Genomic DNA, 21,186 nt, shown 5'->3' with positions numbered 1-21,186 from the left:
AGTCATATGTCTAAGGTTTTCAGCAACAACAGGTCTACATCTAGGAACATCTAGGAGATGGAATTGATGAAAAGTCATCGAGTAGCATCTGCATGTGTAACAAACTTGTTCTCTAGTGCAAACTATACATCATGCAAATAGTGTATGAAAAGTAATGGGGAATTAGCTTTTTTTTTTTAATTTGTTCTAGGAGCAAGCTGATAACCTAATATGCTATCATCCTCAAACAATTTTTCCTATAGGAAATAAAAGAACTTCCCTCTGCATTTCAGATGTCCAAGAATACACACTCATTTTAAAAAGTTTGTGATGGTAATTAAAATTATAACCCCTAACTTCAGACTTAAATAAAAGTTAATGAATTGCAATAATTGACAAATTAACTTTCACTTTAACTTTTGAATAAGGAGAGTCATGACTGGCATAAAGAGAGAAAGAGGATAGGGGGACTGCTTGGCGGAAGGATCTCCCTCCATGAGAACTATTAATAAAATATCTTCTTCCTTTTTCACAATTTTACAATTCATGGATGTTGTAAGATTGTACATATTTGCCGGGTGTCCTATGTCTGCCTTGTTCATGCTTTGCGATAATTCCTATCTTCATTTTAACAGTAATTATTGCTCTTATGTCTTTCTTAATTCTCTTGGTGGCCATTGCCATGATTACTTTACTGTTAACTTTACAACACAGAGCAAAATGTCTGTGATAAAAAATAGTGGTCACAACTTTACAAAGAACCTGCAGTCACAACTCTACAAAGCATAGTTCCAAAGAATGCTTGCAAGATACTGTACAGTATGATGCTTCTAAAAGTGCTGCTTGGATAGTAGAAAACTTAGCGTCTGAGCAAGAGTTGGCTGTGAGCTATGCAAAACAAAATGGGGTAAAAATCATGTGAACACACCATCAGCACTGCATGGGTGGCATATTAACACGATTAGTACTTGTCTACAAAAGAAAGCCCATACGGAGCAAATTTTTTGCACAGATTGATGCAATACTCTTAACCCAATTCAAATTTGTATACAATATTGTACTAATATCTAGATTTACACTTATTCAGTTACTCTTAACCCAAAATACTAATGTATTGCATTCCTATAATCACTGGGACCCATCAATAGCTACTTTTTGCTATCTTTTACAGTCAGCCCTCTGTTTTCATAGAGGTTAAGTAACAGAGATATTAGCAAAGATAAAAACTCTAATATTGGTGACCTAGGGTGAGTCAACTAAAACCTCTCTAAACAAATGACCATTGCCTGCATGGAGTCGACTAACACCATAACTCACAGTACATTGTTTTCATGTTTGTTTTCTTTACTCTACAAAGGTGATTGTACATCACTAACAATGCTATAGTTCAATACACTTGAGTGTGGTACTTGTGGTAACACTACTGAATAACTAGTCATTTTTCCACACCACCCTATGTATACATAACAAAACACTTGTTCTTAACCAACACTCACTGATACTGTAGTGTATTTACTGTAATATATGTATAATACTATCACTACAGTACACCTTAATTATCCAAGGCAAGACTATACGTAACTTTTAAGTGATCATTATCTTTGTTAGGTTGGCTCACATTCCTGCCAACTTGTCTCCAAAAACATAGCCTTTAACTACCAATTTTGCTTACTGTACCACACTGTAAATACACGGTAGTTCTTTTTCAATAAAAGTATGAAGACCATAAGACAATATGTAGGAATAAAATAAAGAAATGCATGTGTCGTACACGTACAACACCTCTTACCATTTATAAAGGAGTTTTACGTAGCACAATTGCTCTTTAATTCTTAATGCAATTCTCTAAGGGCAGTAGATGTACAGTACCTACAGTTGTGTACATGTGTACATGGAATTGATGAAAAGTCATCGAGTAGCATCTGCATGTAACAAACTTGTTCTCTAGTGCAAACTATAAATCATGCAAATAGTGCATGAAAAGTAATGGGGAATTAGTATTTTTTTAATTTGTTCTAGGAGCAAGCTGATAACCTAATATGCTATTATCCTCAAACAATTTTCCCTATAGGAAATAAAAGAACTTCCCTCTGCATTTCAGATGTCCAAGAATACACACTCATTTTAAAAAGTTTGTGATGGTAATTAAAATTATAACCCCTAACTTGAGACTTAAATAAAAGTTAATGAATTGCAATAATTGACAAATTAACTTTCACTTTACCTTTTGAATAAGGAGTCATGACTGGCATAAAGAAGAAGAGAGAAAGAGGATAGGGTTACTGCTTAGAGGGAGGATCTTGTAATAAATCTACGTAATAAATACTTTTCATAGAAGATACAGTACTTGCATTGTAAACAAAACAAATATAATTATGAGTTGCAAATACCAACGGATTTTTCTTTCTCACATTCACACATTTACATAGAGACGCTATTTCCAAAGGAAAAGTATTGTAAATGTACGAGTACACTTACCAAGTATCATGCAGAGGTACAGTTGGTAAGGTGCATAAGGATGATAAGCTGTGCAGTTATAAATGGATAAACAGTGGAGACATAACAGCATGTTATTACATGTCTACATGGAAGAATCATGAGCTGTAAAGAAAAAGTTATTAAACATTAAGTAAATTTCCCATGTGTACTGTAACATTTTAAAAGTTTCAAAGAAATTAGTAGTACCCATATTTTTCTTTGTTAACATTGCTATACTGTATTACTAAAGTAATTTTAAATTCTGTGAAAATACTAAAAAGTGGGATATCTTTCTGGTGCAAGGGAAAGAAGTTTGTCAACATCACCATCATCATTGCTTTGTGGGAGTTTCACTGGGGTCACTGGACACAGGGTTTGAGATACTGGAAAATCTGTGGCTGGAAGAGGAGGAGGGAGGCCATTTTACTTGAGGGCTGAGAAACCTGGTGATGGGGAGCTGCTTCACTGCTCTCTTCATTACATCCATGATGCATTTGTAAGCTGAAAAACTCATCATGCTGTATGCCACATTTTTTAAGTACAGTACTTTACCATCAGTGAAATCTCCGTAAACTTTTCAAGTGTGATTTATTCATCCTCTGTTAAGTTTGTTGCCTTTTGCTTCAGCCTCTTTCTCACTTCCTTAATGGACTAATTCAGTGAGGTCCTTGGTCAGCTTCTCCATGTCCATCAAGCAACGGAAAACTTTAACCAACCACTGAAAGCCTTTGGCTGCTACTCTGTTTGTTAAGGCCATGAAAATCTTCGACATGAGAGAGTCTACAATGATGAAGTCTTTCCAAAGCTTAATGAGGCTTTTGTTTTCAAACTCAAACAGTTGGGAGTAGGTGGGTCTTTTCTTAGCATCATTATTAAATTTTTAAGTAATAGATTGTACAGTTGTTGATGGGTACCATAGTGATTATAGGAATATGATATCTGGTGTTCCTCAGGTAGTGTTCTTGGCCCATTACTTAATTTACTATATATACTTGGTACAATATCAAGTTTGGCCTAGAAAACAAGCTTGTTGCATATGCATGATAGTGCTACTCTCTCTTCCTCAGTTCCACCTGAATGTATATTTGGGGTGGTTGAATCCCTTAATAATGATTTAGCTAAAATTACTCAAAAGTACAGTATGATTGTAACAAGGTCGAGGACAGTGCCTCCTCAACATCCAGATCTATGCATTGATAATGTTTCTTTAATTATATAAAACTCATACAATTTTAGGTGTGGTTCTTGATTGGGAATTTACTTTTGAGAAGCACATTTTGTCTTCTTCAATTGCGCAAAATAATTAGGTTACTGAGAAAGCCTCAAGATTTTCAGTGGTCAATCTATTCTGAAGAAATGTTTTATTCTTTCATTCTACCTTGTTTTTTTAGTATTGTTCTCCTGTCGGGTCTTCAACTACAGACTTTCATCTTAATTTGTTTGACAAATTTTTGGTCTAATAAATTTCTTATTCCCGATCTGGATATTAATCTCTATCAACAATATTCAATTATTTCTTTATGCATGTCACATAAGATTTTTAAATATTTAACTTAGCCGGTGAATATATAATAGCTGCAACTCTGCGGCTCGACAGAAAACACACTCAAAAAACTCGCGAGCGATCGCTATGAAGGTTGCGGGTGTGCCCACCAGCGCCAACTGTCGGCCAGATACCACTCTTGCATGTAAACAAAACCTTCAATTCTTCTCTGTCGACGTTGACGACAAGACGTATCAATACTCGCTGTAGAACCTGGAGTTTTCTCAACATATTTGGTGAAGTACTTCATTTTGGTTTGAGCTTTCGCAGGTGTTTTATCTTCATCTTAAATCTTTAACTCGTTTTTGGATAGATTTAATTTTAGATGACAAAGAGAGTATGGACTTTCTTTGACTTTTAAATGGCCGACCCTTCCCTTAGACGGAAGTGTGTTTTAGGCTTTTAGCAATTATCTTATCACGTTATAAATTAATTATAGATTTTCCTCTATATATTTTATATCTCAACCGCCTTTATTAGGCCTCTTCGATTAGCTTTCCATTTATAATAAACATCAAAATAAATTTTAATGATTTGTTTATATGCGACCTTTCCTGAGAGTAGGCGGTCCTAACTTGGAAACCGAAGTTAAATAACGTTGAGCCCTTTTCAATCGTAAATAACTTTTACAGAGCTAATGATTTAAAACTTATTAAATGAAATATTTTTAGTAAATATTTTATGATAGTTTTTTTCTTTGAATAGTCTTCGTACTGTTTCAAAGATGAACTAACGTTTAGTTTATTTATGCTAGGCAGTTTGCGTTCTATCGTTACGATAGAGAGAGAGAGTATCACGGTTTCACTTTGCAGAAAGAGTAAATCGATTCTGACGTTTTGTTCTTTTTTCTTTCAAAGCTTAAATGTTTTAAAGACTATTTTAAAGGAACTTTTAATTGAAAAACCTTTCAGTTTTTCTTCCTTTGGTCAAATAACCTATTTATTGACGAAAGGTATGTGGGCTCTTCTCTTCGGTGCGAAATCAAGAGAGAGAGAGAGAGAGAGATAGAGACGGAGAGAGAGAGAGGAGAGAGAACGTTCCGATCTTTATCTCGTCCCAAGCGAGTAACGTTGTTCTCGAGTTACTCTCGTCCCTAGTCTCTGTACGGGGAAATAGGATAAAACGTTTTTAGTTTTTATTCTCATCCCAAGGCACTTTACGGTGAGAGATTGAAAACGTAGTTTTGAATGAACTAGTGTTTAGTCTCTTCCCCAGCCACTGATTTTTTTATCTTAAAATATGTTTACTGTTTTTGCTGTATTAATGTGCTTACATTATACGACTGATTTCGCAATTACAACCTTTTGATGAGGGTAGAATTGCGTGCTTCAGGTAGAAATCAGTTTTATTCATACCTAATGTGAATTGTTAAAAAATTCGATTTCAGTGAAATAAGTGCAAAACAGAAAATCGTAGTGATAAAGTGATATTGCGCAAAGTGTTATCAGTGTTGCGACCGAGGGTTCGTCTGTTCGTGCCTGTCGTTCGCCTAGTCCGGGACCTCTTGCAAGCTCCCAAGTCCAGGGGAGAAGTAATGTCGTACAACTTATGGGTTCGAGAGGCCTTGATCAGCGAACAGACGTTCCCTCTATGGTATCAGGTGTATCTTACCAAGATCACCCCTACCATAAGACGAGAGAGACGATTTTCTCCTCGTCATCCGAAGGCTTTTCGCATAAGAAACCGTGGAACAAGGTTTCGAGGCCCTTTAAGCGAAAGTCAGTCCTTTCAGGACAGGTCCAGCGTCCTGGTTTTAACTATTAGGACAGCTCTGACCCTATGCAGTCATCGGAAGACTGCTCGCCGCCTAACAAAAGCGTAACACAGACTCCGAGAGTCTTTTTGTAGGCAAGGTTTTGCGGTCACAGACGTTACCCTCGTCTCTTACCGCAACCATTCCCGTTGATCCTAAATGGGTTGTACGGCAAGACATGCAGAATAAGCTTGCCTCCCTTATGGAAGACTATTTTGCCGATAAGTCCGTTGAGCCTAGCCGTTTATCTCATCGAGATCCTGGCCTTCAGCCACCCTAACGTTCCTTTGCGCGTCCTGTTGACGTTGGCGTAGCCAAGTCACGTCAGTCAGGTTGTTTAGAACCACACTCGATGCGGTCTCGTGTGGATTTTCAGCCACATTTGGACGTTAGGCCACTTGCTGATGCTCCTGTTGACGTTCAGGACGTTCGCCAACAATCGGAGTTGACTTGTTTTGACGCTGAGCGTCAACCTCCGCATTCTAGAGTTGTTTTGACTGCTCAGTCTAGGCGGTCAAAGCAGTCTCGAGTGGACGCTGTGCGTCCTCACGCACCTGTTGTTGTTGACAGTTCACAGACTGTCAAGCAGTTACATGACGTTGCGTCCTGGTCCGCTACTAATGCACCAGTGCGTGTGGACTCTGCTTGTAAAGCATTGCCACCACGGTAGGTCTCTCCCTTGCTTGAGACTCGGCTATTGTCGGACAAGGTTCCTTCAGATGAGGAAGTTGCTGTTCCCCCTCCTACTGATATTCCCTTGAGGACTCTGTCAGACGGAGAGGAGCCTATAGCTGCTTAGCCCTCTATGGACTTTAAATAAATCATGCTGATTTTTAAAGATCTTTGTCCGGAACTTTTTGTAACTGCTGCTCCTCGTTCGCCTAAACGTCAGAGCTTACACTAGGCCTAGCTACTTCGATGCCGTTGTTTTATAAGCAAGTGCTCTCTCGCTCTTCTAAGAGAGCTTTACGTTTGCTAGGCGACTGGTTTATCACCAGGAGGAGTTTGGGGGAGACAGCCTTTGCTTTCCCTTCTTTTAAACTGGCTTATAGAGCAAGAGTCTGATATGACACGAGAGAAGTTCTCGGCTTGGGAGTTCCTGCCTCTGCCCAGATAGACTTCTCAAACCTCATAGACTCTCCCTGGCGCCTGGCCATGAGACGCTCCAAGATTTTACAGGTCGACTTCACAGCTATTTTCGAGCCTTTGAAGTTTTGCTGTACAATTATGTCATGCATAAGCAAGGCTTTCAGGGATGGCTCCAATGATCTGACAGCCACGTTCTCTGCAGGAACAAGTCCCTCAGGGATGGCTCCAAGGGTTTGGCAGCCATGTTCACTGCAGGAGTACGTAAGAGGCAAGTGCGCTCAATGTGTTCATTGTCAAGACAAACTTCACGATGAAGTCTACCAGGCTGTCTTGACAGCATTTATGGAAGGCTACTGGATGGTCTCTCTCGACCTTCAGGAGGCATACTTCCACATTCCTATACACCCGGATTCCCAACCGTTTCTGAGGTTTGTTTACAGGAATGTGGGGTACCAGTTTCGAGCCCTGTGCTTTGGCCTCAGTCCTGCGCCTCTCGTGTTTACGAGGCTCATGAGGAATGTGGCAAAATCCCTCCATCTATCGGGGATCCGAGCCTCCCTGTACTTGGACGACTGGCTTCTCAGAGCATCATCCAGTCTTCGCTGTCTGCAGGATCTACATTGGACGTTGAGTCTGGCCAGGGAGTTGGGACTTTTGGTCAACCTAAAAGTTCCAACTGATCCCAGTCAGGAGTTGGAACAGTCTCGTAGGGACTCTTTCATCCCTGGAGCAGTTTGTCTCACTAGGGAGACTACACCGTCTGCCTCTCCGGTTCCATCTAGCCTCTCACTGGAACTAGGACAAGACATTAGAGACGGTATCATTCCCAGTCTCCAAACCAGTAAAGGCATGCCTGAAATGGTGGGACAGCAATATCAGTCTGAGAGAGGGACTATCCCTAGCAGTCAAGAACCCAAACCACGTGTTGTCCTCAGACGCGTCGGATTTGGGTTGGGGTGCGACCCTGGACGGTCGGGAATGCTCGGGTCTGTGGACCTAAAGTCAGAAGAGCATGCACATCAATGGCAAGGAGCTATTAGCAGTCCACTTGGCCTTGATGATATTAGAAAGCTTCTTCGAAACTTAGTGGTAGAGGCAACTCAGACAACACCACAACTTTGGCGTACATCTCCAAGCAAGGAGGCACACACTCCTTCACGCTGCTCGAGATCGCAAGGGACCTTCTCTTATGGTCAAGAATTCGAGGCATCTCCCTGTTGACGAGATTCATCCAGGGGGACCTGAACGTCTTGGCAGACTGTCTCAGTCGGAGGGGTCAGGTGATACCCACGGAATGGACCCTCCACAAGGACGTGGGCAAGAGTCTTTGGGCTACTTGGGGTCAACCCACCATAGACCTCTTTGCCTCCTCGTTGACCAAAAGGTTACCAATCTATGGCTCTCCAGTCCTAGATACAGAAGCAATCTACATAGACGCGTTTCTACTGGATTGGTCTTTTCTGGACTTATATGCATTCCCACCATTCAAGATAGTCAACAAGGTACTGCAGAAGTTCGCCTCTCACGAAGGGACAAGGTTGACGTTGGTTGCTACCCTCTGGCCCGCGAGAGAGTGGTGCACCGAGGTACTTCAATGGCTGGTAGACTTTCCAAGAAGTCTTCCTCTAACGGTAGATCTGTTACGTCAGCCCCACGTAAAGAATGTCCATCAATGCCTCCCCGCTCTTCGTCTGACTTCCTTCAGACTATCGAAAGACTCTCAAGAGCTAGAGGCTTTTCGAAGGAGGCAGCCAGTGCGATTGCAAGAGCTAGGAGAGCTTCTACCATTAGAGTATACCAGTCGAAGTGGGAAGTCTTTCGAGACTGGTGCAAGTCAGCATCTGTGTCCTCTTCCAGTACCTCTGTAGCCCAAATCGCAGATTTTCTTTTACATCTGAGAAAGGTTCACTCCCTTTCAGCTCCCACGATTAAGGGCTACAGGAGCATGTTGGCTTTGGTCTTTCGACATAGAGGCTTAGATCTTTCCAACAATAAAGATCTCCAAGATCTCCTTAAGTCTTTCGAGACCTCTAAGGAACGTCGTTTGGCAACTCCTGGATGGAACTTAGACGTGGTCCTAAGGTTCCTCATGTCAGACAGGTTGGAGCCATTACATTCAGCCTCCCTGAAGGATCTCACCCTCAAGACACTTTTCCTAGTGTGCTTGGCTTCGGCTAAAAGGGTCAGTGAACTTCATGCCTTCAGTAAGAACATCGGCTTTTCTACAGAAAAAAGCCACTTGTTCACTTCAACTTTGTTTCCTGGCCAAAAATGAACTGCCTTCTCGTCCTTGGCCTAAATCTTTTGATATTCCTTGCTTATCAGAGATCGTAGGCAACGAACTGGAAAGAGTATTATGTCCTGTTAGAGCTCTTAAGTTCGATTTAGCTCGTACTAAGTCATTACGAGGGAAATCCGAGGCATTATGGTGCTCAGTTAAGAAACCTTCATTGCCTATGTCAAAGAATGCTTTGTCATATTTTATCAGATTTTTTTAATACGAGAAGCTCATTCTCACTTGAATGAGAAAGACCGATGTTTGCTTAAGGTTAAGACGCACGAAGTTAGAGATATAGCAACCTCCGTGGCCTTCAAGCAAAATAAATCTCTGCAAAGTATTATGGACGCGACTTTTTGGAGAAGCAAGTCAGTGTTCGCGTCATTTTACTTAAAAGATGTCCAGACTCTTTACGAGGACTGCTACACACTGGGTCCATTCGTTGCAGCGAGTGCAGTAGTGGGTGAGGGTTCTACCACTACACTTCCCTAATTCCAATATCCTTTTAATCTGTCTCTTGAAATGTTTTTAATATTGTTTATGGGTTGTTCGGAAGGCTAAGAAGCCTTTCGCATCCTGGTTGATTTGGCGGGTGGTCAAAGTCATTTCTTGAGAGCGCCCAGATTATTGGGGTTTGATGAGGTCCTGTTGTATGGGTTGCAACCCTTGATACTTTAGCTCCTGGGAGTCTTTCAGCATCCTAAGAGGATCGCTGGGCTCCGTGAGGAAGACAGACTTACAAGGCAGAGTAATTGTCTAAGTCAACTTCCTTACCAGGTACCTATATATTTTGGTTTTGTTATATTGATAACGGTCAAAATGAAAAAAACTCTTAGCTTATACGCTGTAAACTTAATTAACTCTGGTCTCTACCCACCGCCTTGGGTGTGAATCAGCTATTATATATTCACCGGCTAAGTTAAATATTTAAAAATGATATTTTAATTATAAAAGGGATTTTGACGTAGGAAAAATCTATTTCTGGGCGAAGGACCTGTGCCGCCCAGTGAATAAGCTCCATTTAAGCACTTATTCTTAGGTAATTTACTGCTAAATATACCAGAGAAAAAATGTAAAGGAGTGCTAGGTTAACTAGCTCGCTCACCTAATGGTGTCGGTATAAAATTGGGCGTATAATCCAGAGGTCCCGCACTATTTAGATTAATCCACGACAGAGAACCCCAATAGAGGAGAGCCGTTCAACCTCACTCGGTACTACTACAATGCATCCGCTCAGAACCCAACTCCTTAGCACCCAAAGTTTGGGGACTCCAAGGGAGAGGAGCTGGGAGGGTTCACTGGGCGGCACAGGTCCTTCGCCCAGAAATAGATTTTTCCTACGTCAAAATCCCTTTTCTGGGCTCGAACCTGTGCCGCCCAGTGAATCTATACAAGAGAAAAATGTCACCAAACTTGCAAAATAAAGGAAAAAACATAAGCGTAAGAGAAATACAGGATGCTTTAATCAGAGATGAGTACCAAAAAACAATTATAAGGGTATCTTAAATATTAACATAAATCCAATAAGGTAGGTATAATAATGCCGTGAGTGATAATATATACAGATAAAAATTTACAAATATAATAACAGTATTCAGGTGCGAGACCAACGAATACAATAGGGTATAAATGAGGCAGGTAAGAGGGAGAGATAAAGAGTCAAGGCATTAACCTGTGAGTTACTCGGGAGTAACTACGCTCCCTGCGGCTACTGTAGAAAATTTTAGGGCTTCCAAATGTTTAAGGTAGTGTTTCTTGAACACTGACGGTGATCTCCACCCTGTATACCTGGAAAGGTCTGTAAAATTCATGTGGTGAAAGAAGTTCACCGAGGTGGCAACCGCCCTGATATCATGTGCAAGAGGAAAAGAGTCAGGGTTAGCTTGTTTAATAAAATACAAAATTTGTTGCCTGATCCCTTTAATAGTAATGGTACCGCCTTGTTCTCTAACGAATAGAGGCCCCGAGGAGTTAGAGGAGGTCCGGGATAGATAAGACCTAAGAGTAGTGACAGGGCACAGCGACGGATCTTGCGTGAGGGGAACAATTTTCCAGGAGGTCCATCTGTTTTGAGGGTCTTCATTCTTAGCCAAAAAGAATTTGTTAGGAGAAAGAAGGACCTCTCCTGAAGGCAGAAAATCAATATGACCCGGGTCTCTCGACAAGGCTGCCAATTCAGAAATTCTTGCCCCGGAAGCCAAGCTCACTAGGAAAAGTGTTTTCCTGAGAAGGGGCATGTAATCACAAGAACTGTTAATGGTATCAGAAGCCAATTTGAGTACGTCATTAAGGAACCAGGTCACCGGGGTAGGACGAGTAACCGGTTTCAGTCTGGCACAAGCTTTCGGAATTGAAGCTAACAAAGAGTCGGTTAAGTCTATGTTAAAACCCACTAGGAAGATCTTTTTCAGAGCCGATTTAATAGTGGTGATAGTATTGGCTGCCAGACCTGATTCTAATAAAGATCTAAAGAAAGTGACTGTAAGGTTCAAGTTCATACAGTTCACGTCTGAGTCTATTAAAAATTTTGCCAACTTTTTAACTGCAGAGTCATACTGACGGATGGTGGAATCCCGTTTATCTGATTCTAGGAACAAGGTGTTTTGAGGATCAATATTGGCACCATGCATAGCCGCAAACTTCATAAAGTCCATAAAGTTAGGGCGCTCTGAATGTTTGAGAAAGCGTACACAACGCGTGTTTGTACTATCTGAGACAGAACCGGATTGGGTATCGGGTGAGGGTATAGTCTCAACTCCCGCAGGAGAGGATACCAGTTGCTCTTGGGCCAGTTGGGTGCGACCAAGGCTACTTGTCCCTTGAAGGATCTCAGTTTGTCTAGAACTTTCAGCAAAAGATTCACCGGGGGAAAGAGATAAATCTTTTCCCAGTTGTCCCAATTCTGTGACATGGCGTCTGTGGCGTAAGCCTGAGGGTCTAGATTGGGAGCCACATATACTCTCAATTTGTGGTTGGATTCCGTGGCGAAGAGGTCCACTTGGAGGCCGGGAACCTGAGAGAGAATCCACCGAAATGACTTTAGATCGAGTGACCATTCCGATTCTAGAGGGGAGGTCCGGGACAGGGCGTCTGCCACTACATTCCGGACTCCCGCCAGGTGGACAGCTGAAAGATGCCAACGGTTCGAGGCTGCTAGGGAGAATATGGCTACTAGAACATGGTTCAGAGGCCCTGACTTTGACCCGCCTCTGTTGAGGCAGCGGACCACCACTTCGCTGTCGAGGACCAGACGAAGGTGTTGTTTCTTGGGAAGAGCGAGACGTTTCAGGGTTAGAAGAACTGCCATGGCCTCTAGCACATTGATGTGAAAATGGCGGAACAAGGGAGTCCAAAGACCTTGAACTTTCTTGAGCTGAGAATAGCCGCCCCAACCTGATAGGGATGCGTCTGTGTGAATGATTAATTCCGGGGGCGGAAATTGAAGGGGAACTGACTTTGACAGACTGTTTGCTCTTGTCCAAGGAAGAAGTCTTTCCCGTAGAATGGGAGGAAGGCGGACTTTCCTGTCCCGGAGCTTCCGGTTCGCCCTCGAACGCCAGACACGATTGATATCTTTCAATTTTGCCTTCAGAAGAAGATCCGTCACTGAGGCAAACTGAAGGGACCCCAGAATCTTCTCTTGAAGCCGTCTGGAACTTACTTTGTCTTTGAGAAAACGTTTGGTGTTCCTTGCAATCTCTAACCTCTTGGGTCTGGGAAGACACAGAGTATGAGATATAAGATCCCATTGCAGGCCGAGCCATTGGAACTTCGATTTTGGAAGAAGACGGGACTTCTTGAAGTTGATCTGGAAGCCTAGAGATTGAAGATAATGGATGACTTTGTGAGTGGCTTTTAGGCAATTTTGGGAGGTGTCTGACCAAATGAGCCAGTCGTCCAGATAGGCTACTACTTGAATCCCTTGATTCCTGAGTTCCTGAACAGCGACTTCTGCTAGCTTTGTGAAGATCCTTGGGGCAATGTTGAGCCCGAAAGGCATCACCTTGAAGGAGTAACTTTTGTCCCCTAAGCGAAAGCCTAGGTACGGACGGAAGTGTCTCGCTATCGGGACGTGATAGTAGGCATCTGTAAGATCGATAGAGGTGGTGACGGCCCCACGGGGAAGTAAGGTCCGCACCTGCGAGACGGTAAGCATTCGAAACTTGTCGCATTGAATGGACAAGTTGAGAAGGGATAGATCTAGAATCACTCTTCTCTTGTCTGAATCCTTCTTCGGGACACTGAACAGCCGACCTTGAAACTTCAGATGTTTCGTTTCTTGTATGGCATTCTTTTGTAAAAGATCCTGGACAAATTCGACCAGGTCTGGGGTGGAATGTTGACGAAATTTGTTCGGAGGAGGAGGTCCTTGAATCCAACTCCACCCTAGTCCCTTGGAGATGAGACTGAACGCCCAGGGACTGAACCTCCATTTGTTGCGGAAGGCATAGAGCCTCCCCCCTACCTGCTGCACCTCAGTATTGGTTTGAGGAGTTGCCTCCACGTCCGCCTCGGAAGTTCTTTCCTCTGCGAAAGGCTCTTCCCCTGCCTTTGTTCTGGTTAGAGCCACGGTGGTAGCCTCTACCTCTACCATAACTCTGGGAAGAGCTATGAGCCTCGTAGGACTGGTTAAAGGCAGGGGAAGTGGCGGAGGCACCAGAAAGCTGGCTCTTAGGTAGCAGAACGGTGACATAGTCATCCGAAGGAGCCCGAGAGGTGGAGGGCTGCGCAGGGGCAACAGAAGATGGAGGAAGAGGCAGCCGGAAGTTGGATGAAGCACTCTGTTGTTGCCTGAACTGGGTGGAGGTATATGGTCTAAGCTTCTTCCTACCCCGGGCTTGATAATTTGCGGGGTCATACTTGCGTTTAGGGGTCAAACCCCAACGGGCTTTAAGGCTCTGATTAACCCTAGTGGCCTCCGCCAAGACTTCCTCTACGAGATCCTCGGGGAAGAGATTTGAACCCCAACAGGAGGACCGGATGAGTTTATTAGGTTCATGCCTAATCGTCGCCTCAGCTAGAACATGCTTGCGACATCTGCGTTTAGCAGTAGCAAAGTCATACAAATCATAATATAACGACTGTAACGTAGCCTTGTTGAGAGACTTAAAAATACTCTCCGTATCGTAAGTCAAGGCTATCGACTCCGTGGATGTGGCCAGGTTTAGAGTACGGCCCACACGTAGGCGGGAATCATATTCCTGTTTAATGAGAGATTCCGGGAGACGGGGAAGCTTCTCACTAAACAAGACTGAGGCACAGTCTGCTGCAAGCTTGCCGGAGGTAAAGGTGGTATGGACGTTGTCCCAACACTCAATACCTGAGGGAAGAAGGAGGGAGATTGGATCCACCTCTCGGATGGGAGGCAAGGGCTTCTCCTCCAGAGCATATTGAAAGGCAAGCTCTGCCACCTTATTGACGCATGGAGTCAAGGTGGTCTTGTCCATTAGGAACATCGTAAAGGAGCTTTTATGAGGCGTCAGCATGGTGTTAGTGCAGCCGATGTCATTCAAAAATCTGGCCCAAACAGATTGGGCTTGCTCCTTCGGGAAGATGACCGTCTCTTTGGGGACCTTGTCTAAACGGACTAAAGCTTCCTCGGTAAGTCTGGCATAACCATGAAATGGAAATGCCAGACCCGGAGGAAAGAATTCAAAGTCCTCTAGAGGACGAGTGCCAAGGCCCTCCAGAGTCAACATTCCGTCTGAGAACGGGGAATGAAGAGCCATCCGCCAGGGGTTGTTCTTGGCAAACGGCGGGAGCTTAGAGGCATCCGGTATGAGAGAGCTTTGGACTCTCTCCGGAGCTCCTTGCTCTAAAGCCCCAATTCTCTGACTGAAGTTAGAGAACATCGTGTCCATCCTCGACTGCATCTCCGAAACCAACTTTTCCTGCATCTCCGACACGATGCGGAGCATAGCTGATTCGGAAAGGCCCGGGCTAGCAGCAGGAGGGGCGGAAGGAACTCCCGGGTCGTGAGACTTAGAGGAGGAACCAGAGGTCTTTGAAGACGGGTTCGTACCATGTTTAGAGCCATGAGAAGTCTTATGAGGCTTGCGAGCTTTGGGTAAGGTCCTTGAAGTAGACTTATCCTTAGGGGGAACCGGGTATGAACGTTGAGACGAATCACGGTCCCCAGAAAATCCAAGAAAGGAAGAGCGATCAGAAGAAGAAGAAAGAGCGGGGCTGAGGATAGGAATCTCAGCGCCGGACACACCTGCCTCACTTACCACCCTACCTGTATCCGGCTCGTCTAGCAACATCGGTTCGACGTCCAGGTTCATGGAGGCAACATTGTCCTCCAGACCTCCGGGGGCGTCCGATGGATCTTGCTCTGGGTCGATGAGACCCGTTATAGTGGCATCAATGTGGGCAATGATGGGAGCTGCCACATGCCTAGCCACAGCAGCTGAAGACTTGGCGTTGGGGTAAACCATGGTGCAGTAGTCCTCAGATAGGACGTACGGCCGCTTAGACTTTACATTCCGGGCAAACCCACCAATCCACACCTTCAGTGTGGCCCGAGCCGCAGACTTTTGCTCCGGGGATGCCTGAAATAATAGGGGGAATTATAAAAGGGAGACTCCCAATGGTCCTTCAAGACCATAGATATCTTACTAATAGTAAATAAAATAAGAAGGCAATATAGCCGACGGGACTCACCGAGTCAGATCCAAGGGTAGTGATGAGGTCGAAGCAAATCACACAGTTATCCGGGTGCCATACCACAACGTCTTCCAGTTGAACCCCACAAGGGGCGTGAGATCGGCAGACGGAGTGGCCACAAGGCTGGTGCAGAACAGCTGCACAGGCCGGCGTCAGACAATGCACCATCTGTAAAAAGAATAGTATATGAGAAACTGTAATTCTCTTAATTAGGGGCGGGTCTGGAGGACCCGGGCCTAACATAGGTCTAACACAAGATTAGAGCTTAACTGTACTATTCTTTAAATGGCCTAACATAGGTCTAACACAAGAAAAGAGCTTAACTGTACTATTCTGTTAAGTAGGGGCGGGTCCGGAGGACCCGGGCCTAACATAGGTCTAACACAAGATTAGACTGTAAATAAAAAATAAAAAATAATTTTTTTTTTTTTTTTTTTTTTTTTTTTTTTTTTTTTTTTTTTTTTTTTTTTTTTTTTCTTTTTTTTTTTTTTTTTTTTTTTTTTTTTTTTTTTTTTTTAGGGGCGGGTCCGGAGGACCCGGGCCTAACATAGGTCTAACGCAAGGTTAGAGCTTAACTGTAATATTCTTACATAGGGGCGGGACCGGGGGTCCCGGGCCTAAACATAAGTCTAACTTGAAACTAAAGTATAGCCATCCATTCCGGTCAAGCCGGGAGCATAAAAAAGGATGCAATAACAAGGAATTAAGACACATAGTGTCTGATTTCCCGGGGTGGGGTAGACCCCGGGCCGGGAAATAAAGGTATATTCAATACCAATTCCTTTTTAGAGACTCCGGGGTAGTGATCTGTCATATATAATCATCATAGGAAATGTTATAAAATAATAGGGGGGCGGAACTGTAACTAAGAACTGCCAATCGAACCCGGAGGGTTTCGTATAACATAAGCCAGAATGAAAAGTGAATATAAAATAGGGGGCACCGGGATCCAACTCTGTTGACCGGTGGCCAACCAGACTAGACAGAGACTAAACCGCCGGGCCACCCGGAGGACAAAGTCCATAAACACTTAACTACCCCCTCTAAAAGGAGGGAAGGCAACGGTCCCTTAGTGGAGGGGGGGAGAAGCCTAGCCTCCCACCTAGCTAGAGGGGGAGCGTGGGGGAGGATCACGTGATACGAGGCAGCAGGGCTACCAACTGACGATCCCCAACAGACAGATCAAACGGAGTAATGGCACAAATATTCATTATAATAATAATACTAGCGTTAAATATATGAATAAACACATTGAAAATTTTTGGGCAAGGCATGCAACATAAATAATTAAATCACAAAAGACACACCTGATGGCTAAAATAACATTGCCGCCTTAGCACGGTCGGCAGCCATAGCGATACGTAAATGATATCGGCCCAAAAATTGAACCACGAGGATTCTAAACGCTAAATAATGAATATTCACAATAACAAATAATATTTGATAATAAAAATAATACACATAGTAACACCGCAAGTGAAAATTAAAAGCTCTCAAAAACAGGAGTACCAACTGTAGTGAAATCAAGCAAGATCGGTATGAACGAAGAGAATAACTCCTATAATATAAATATTAAACGATCTAGATTGCTCAAAACACAGTAAAACCCAGCTTGGTACTTAACTTAGACGGTGTCTCCTGGGAAACCGACGAAGAAGCCATAATTCACTAGAAAATATCCAAAAATCGAGAGCACAAGAAAAATGCGGGTTACTGCACAAGTCGTGCTAAACGGAGTTGAGTTCTGAGCGGATGCATTGTAGTAGTACCGAGTGAGGTTGAACGGCTCTCCTCTATTGGGGTTCTCTGTCGTGGATTAATCTAAATAGTGCGGGACCTCTGGATTATACGCCCAATTTTATACCGACACCATTAGGTGAGCGAGCTAGTTAACCTAGCACTCCTTTACATTTTTTCTCTGGTATATTTAGCAGTAAATTACCTAAGAATAAGTGCTTAAATGGAGCTTATTCACTGGGCGGCACAGGTTCGAGCCCAGAAAATAAATTTTTGAATATACTTACCCGGTGAATATATAAATTAAATGACCCTCCCTTCCTCCCATATAGACACACAGCGGGACGAGAAGAATTGAAGGTTTTGTTTACATGCAAGAGTGGTATCTGGCCGACAGTTGGCGCTGGTGGGCACACCCGCAACCTTCATAGCCATCGCTCGCGAGTTTTTTGAGTGTGTTTTCTGTCGAGCCGCAGAGTTGCAGCTATTATATATTCACCGGGTAAGTATATTCAAAAATTTATTTTATAATTAAAATATCATTTTTCATAGTTCTAAACATCTTTTGCATTCACCTCTTCCTAGACTGTAGCACCCTGTATGCAGTGCTAGGTATGCAGTTAATTTCAAGTTTTGCCTTTCAAATGATTAAACTTCCTGATCAGGCAATTTAATCTGTCTCTCTTCTCAGTTTATATATGGTCAAGATATTTTATATTAATTTTTAATTACTTCTCATGTACTTTATTTTTCCTTATTTACTTTCTGCACTGGGCTGTTTTTCCGTGTTGGACCCCTTGGGCTTAAAGCACCCTACTTCTTTTTCAACTAGGGTTGTAGCTTAACTAGTAATAATAATAACAATTCACAGTATTTTATAAGTTTTATTCCAGCTGTGACCAGTTTGTGGAATAATCAGTAGAATCAGTGGAACTTCTTCATTTCAAACTAGCAGTAATTGTTTTTATGGTAAACAGACTGACATAACCCTCTCTTCAAAGTTTATTTATGACATATCTATTTTAACATTGTTACTGATCCCAAGATATTTTATATTCTTTATTAATCACTTATCATATAGCTCATTTATTTCCTTTTTTCATTATTAAATTTTTGCCTGTTGGAGCCCTTGGGCTTTAAAATCCTGCTTTCCCAACTAGAGTTGTAGCTTAGGTAGTAATAATGATAAGGGCAGGATCGTTATTCATGCTGCTCCAAGCCATGATATCGCATGTCTGCTGTAATGTGCCTTAACATTTTTAATGATTCCTTGGCCCATCAGGTAGATAAGTGAAATGGTGTTGGGAAGAGAGAACACAACCTGTATGTTGCGATGTAGTACCTTGATAAAAGTGGGGTTTCCTGGAGCATAGAAAAGTTGAGCATGACCTTTAACTCCAACCCTAAATTCAAGAGGTTCTGCTTTACCTCTGGCATGAGACAGTAATGAAACCAGTTAAGGAAGTGCTGGCTCATTGTCCATGCCTTCTTGTTATGCATCCAGTAGACAGGAAGCATGATCATTTTGCAGCGGTGGAGCACATGTGGATAGGCAGACTCATAGATAAAGCCAAGTGGAATAATGTGATCCGTGGCATTTCTACACTAAATCAACGTACTGTACACCTGGAGATATGAAGATAATTACACTATTATATTGGGCTTTAGACACATACAGATATGTATTGTATAAAGTGCACTAATTTTGACATTCAATGCAAAAGGCTGTTTAAATTTCTTAAACCAGGCTTTGCTCGCTTATCAAGTTTGTAGATAGCGTAAATGCAACGTCTTGACTGGTGCTTGGCTGCAATTCATCTTCATGAAATTTCCAAAGGATGCGAGTCCATGACTATTCCTTTGCGATGCTGATCGACATGAAGAAGGCATTTTCCATTTGGATCATCTTGTTCAGCTCCTTTCTAGAAATTTTCCTCACTGCATTGGTCACTTGCAGCCATGCAGCACAAATCATCTTTGCATTTTTTCCCCATGTAACTCGCTGTACTCTCGTTCAGCCCATAAAGTCGTCCTATAGTTGCATAAGACATCCCTTTCTTGCACTTATCAAGTATTACTACCTTCTGTTTAATAGTTATGACCTTTTTATGCTGCTTAGAGGAAACTTGGGACTATGAAGCAGCTCTCTCAGGGGCCAGGGATTGGGAAAAAAATGTACTTGGTGCTTAACAAACACTAGTGGGAAATGCTTTTGCAATGAAGGACACGGAGACCGAGACAGTAAGCCAGAGAAGTGGTGTTGCCACAAAGAATCAAAACAGTTTTTAATATTTAGTAGATATCAGTATGAGGGAATATCAAAACTGGAAATTTGAAATCCGTGAAGACTGAGGGCTGATTGTACTTAAATACTGTATGCAATAATGACCCACCTACTCCTCTATCTGCTTTAGTTTGAAAATAAAGGCCTTGTGGTTAATGGTCAAAAGCAGCTCTAAATTCAAGGCCAATCTTAGGAACTTCTTGAACATGATCAAAAGATTTCTATACAACATTGGAAATTCTAAAAAGGGCATCTTATGTTCCTAGACATTGGTAGCTTATTTTGTATTACACTAGCTCTTAAATTATAGTTTACTTTATTTTTTGTTTTAGAATGTTTTGCATTTACAATTTGTGTAAACAAAGGTTTTACCACAAACTTATTATGTACCAGTACTTGAAAATAGCCCTATGTGATGGCAATTTCAAAAGTTTTTTTTGCATAGGAAAAATTCATTTTCTTATAACCAATATATAAAGCCAATTTAAAGAACTGTATTTTGAAAAAAAAATACTACTACTTTCCCTCATTATTAGTTTCTATTATTATTGTAATAAAACATCATGATACGTGACACTACAAAGTAAAAGGGTAACAGTATTAAGAATATTTTCATTTCAGGTACAAAGTTTAGCTAAGAAAGTCCGAAGCTTGTCCGGCGAAATTGCAGGCCTCACATATTTAAGTCAAGATAGTGATATACTCCAATCTGTAACTGAAAATTTGGAGCATTTGAAAAGTAAACTTTTAAAGTCGTGTCCTGGTGATGTCGTCCATTTGTTTAGGTGGTAAGTGTTACTTGGATAATTATAGATAAGTAATTTACTCTATTGTATATCAAAAAGTCTTGAAAATTTTGCTTTCATATTTTATTAGTACAGTGTAACATTGCCAAAATACTCTACAGGGAGATCATAGTTTTAAGAAAGAAAATGGTATTTTCATTATAAAATAAATTTTTTAACATACTTACCCGGTAGTTATATATATAGCTTACGTCTGACGTCACGGCAGAAAATTCAAAACTCGCGCCAATTGCCAATTGGACAGCCAGTTGTACCACCCCTGCACCCTAGTGAGGTACCTGGGAACCATTCCAGGAGCCCTCATATATTCCATGCCTCTAGTCTCTTAGAGGGGAGGAGGGTGGGACTTAAATTATACAGTATATAACTACCGGGTAAGTATGTTCAAAAATTTATTTCATAATGAAAATACCATTTTTAAACATAAGACTTACCCAGTAGTTATATATAGAGCTGATTAACACCTTTGGTGGAGGGTTAGAGACAGCTAGTATATCTGGAATTCTGCTTAAGAGTTAATTAAAACAAACTTAAGGGTTCGTACCTGATAAGGAAGCTGACTTCAATGATACT

At 42.1% G+C, this 21,186-nt stretch overlaps 1 protein-coding gene and 2 long non-coding RNA genes across 3 annotated transcripts in view; 2 read left to right on the top strand and 1 right to left on the bottom strand.

Moving 5' to 3' along the window:
- The window catches only part of LOC137650244 (uncharacterized), a 473,662-nt gene that overhangs the window by 221,577 nt on the left and 230,899 nt on the right, over positions 1-21,186 (top strand). The gene's annotated exons all lie outside the window — the stretch shown is intronic.
- LOC137650241 (uncharacterized) overlaps positions 1-21,186 on the bottom strand; it is a 121,712-nt gene that overhangs the window by 35,235 nt on the left and 65,291 nt on the right. The window lies entirely within an intron of this gene.
- Positions 1-21,186, top strand: part of LOC137650240 (uncharacterized) — a 203,130-nt gene that overhangs the window by 155,183 nt on the left and 26,761 nt on the right. The window contains exon 9 of the mRNA XM_068383514.1: positions 20,429-20,595. Coding sequence (XP_068239615.1) covers positions 20,429-20,595 — 167 coding nt within the window. The remainder of the gene's footprint in view (positions 1-20,428; positions 20,596-21,186) is intronic.

This window comes from Palaemon carinicauda, chromosome 11, assembly GCF_036898095.1.
Source record: "Palaemon carinicauda isolate YSFRI2023 chromosome 11, ASM3689809v2, whole genome shotgun sequence".
NCBI lineage: Eukaryota > Metazoa > Arthropoda > Malacostraca > Decapoda > Palaemonidae > Palaemon > Palaemon carinicauda.
Note: the sequence above shows the minus strand (reverse complement) of the source record. Positions and strands in the feature narration are given on the sequence as shown.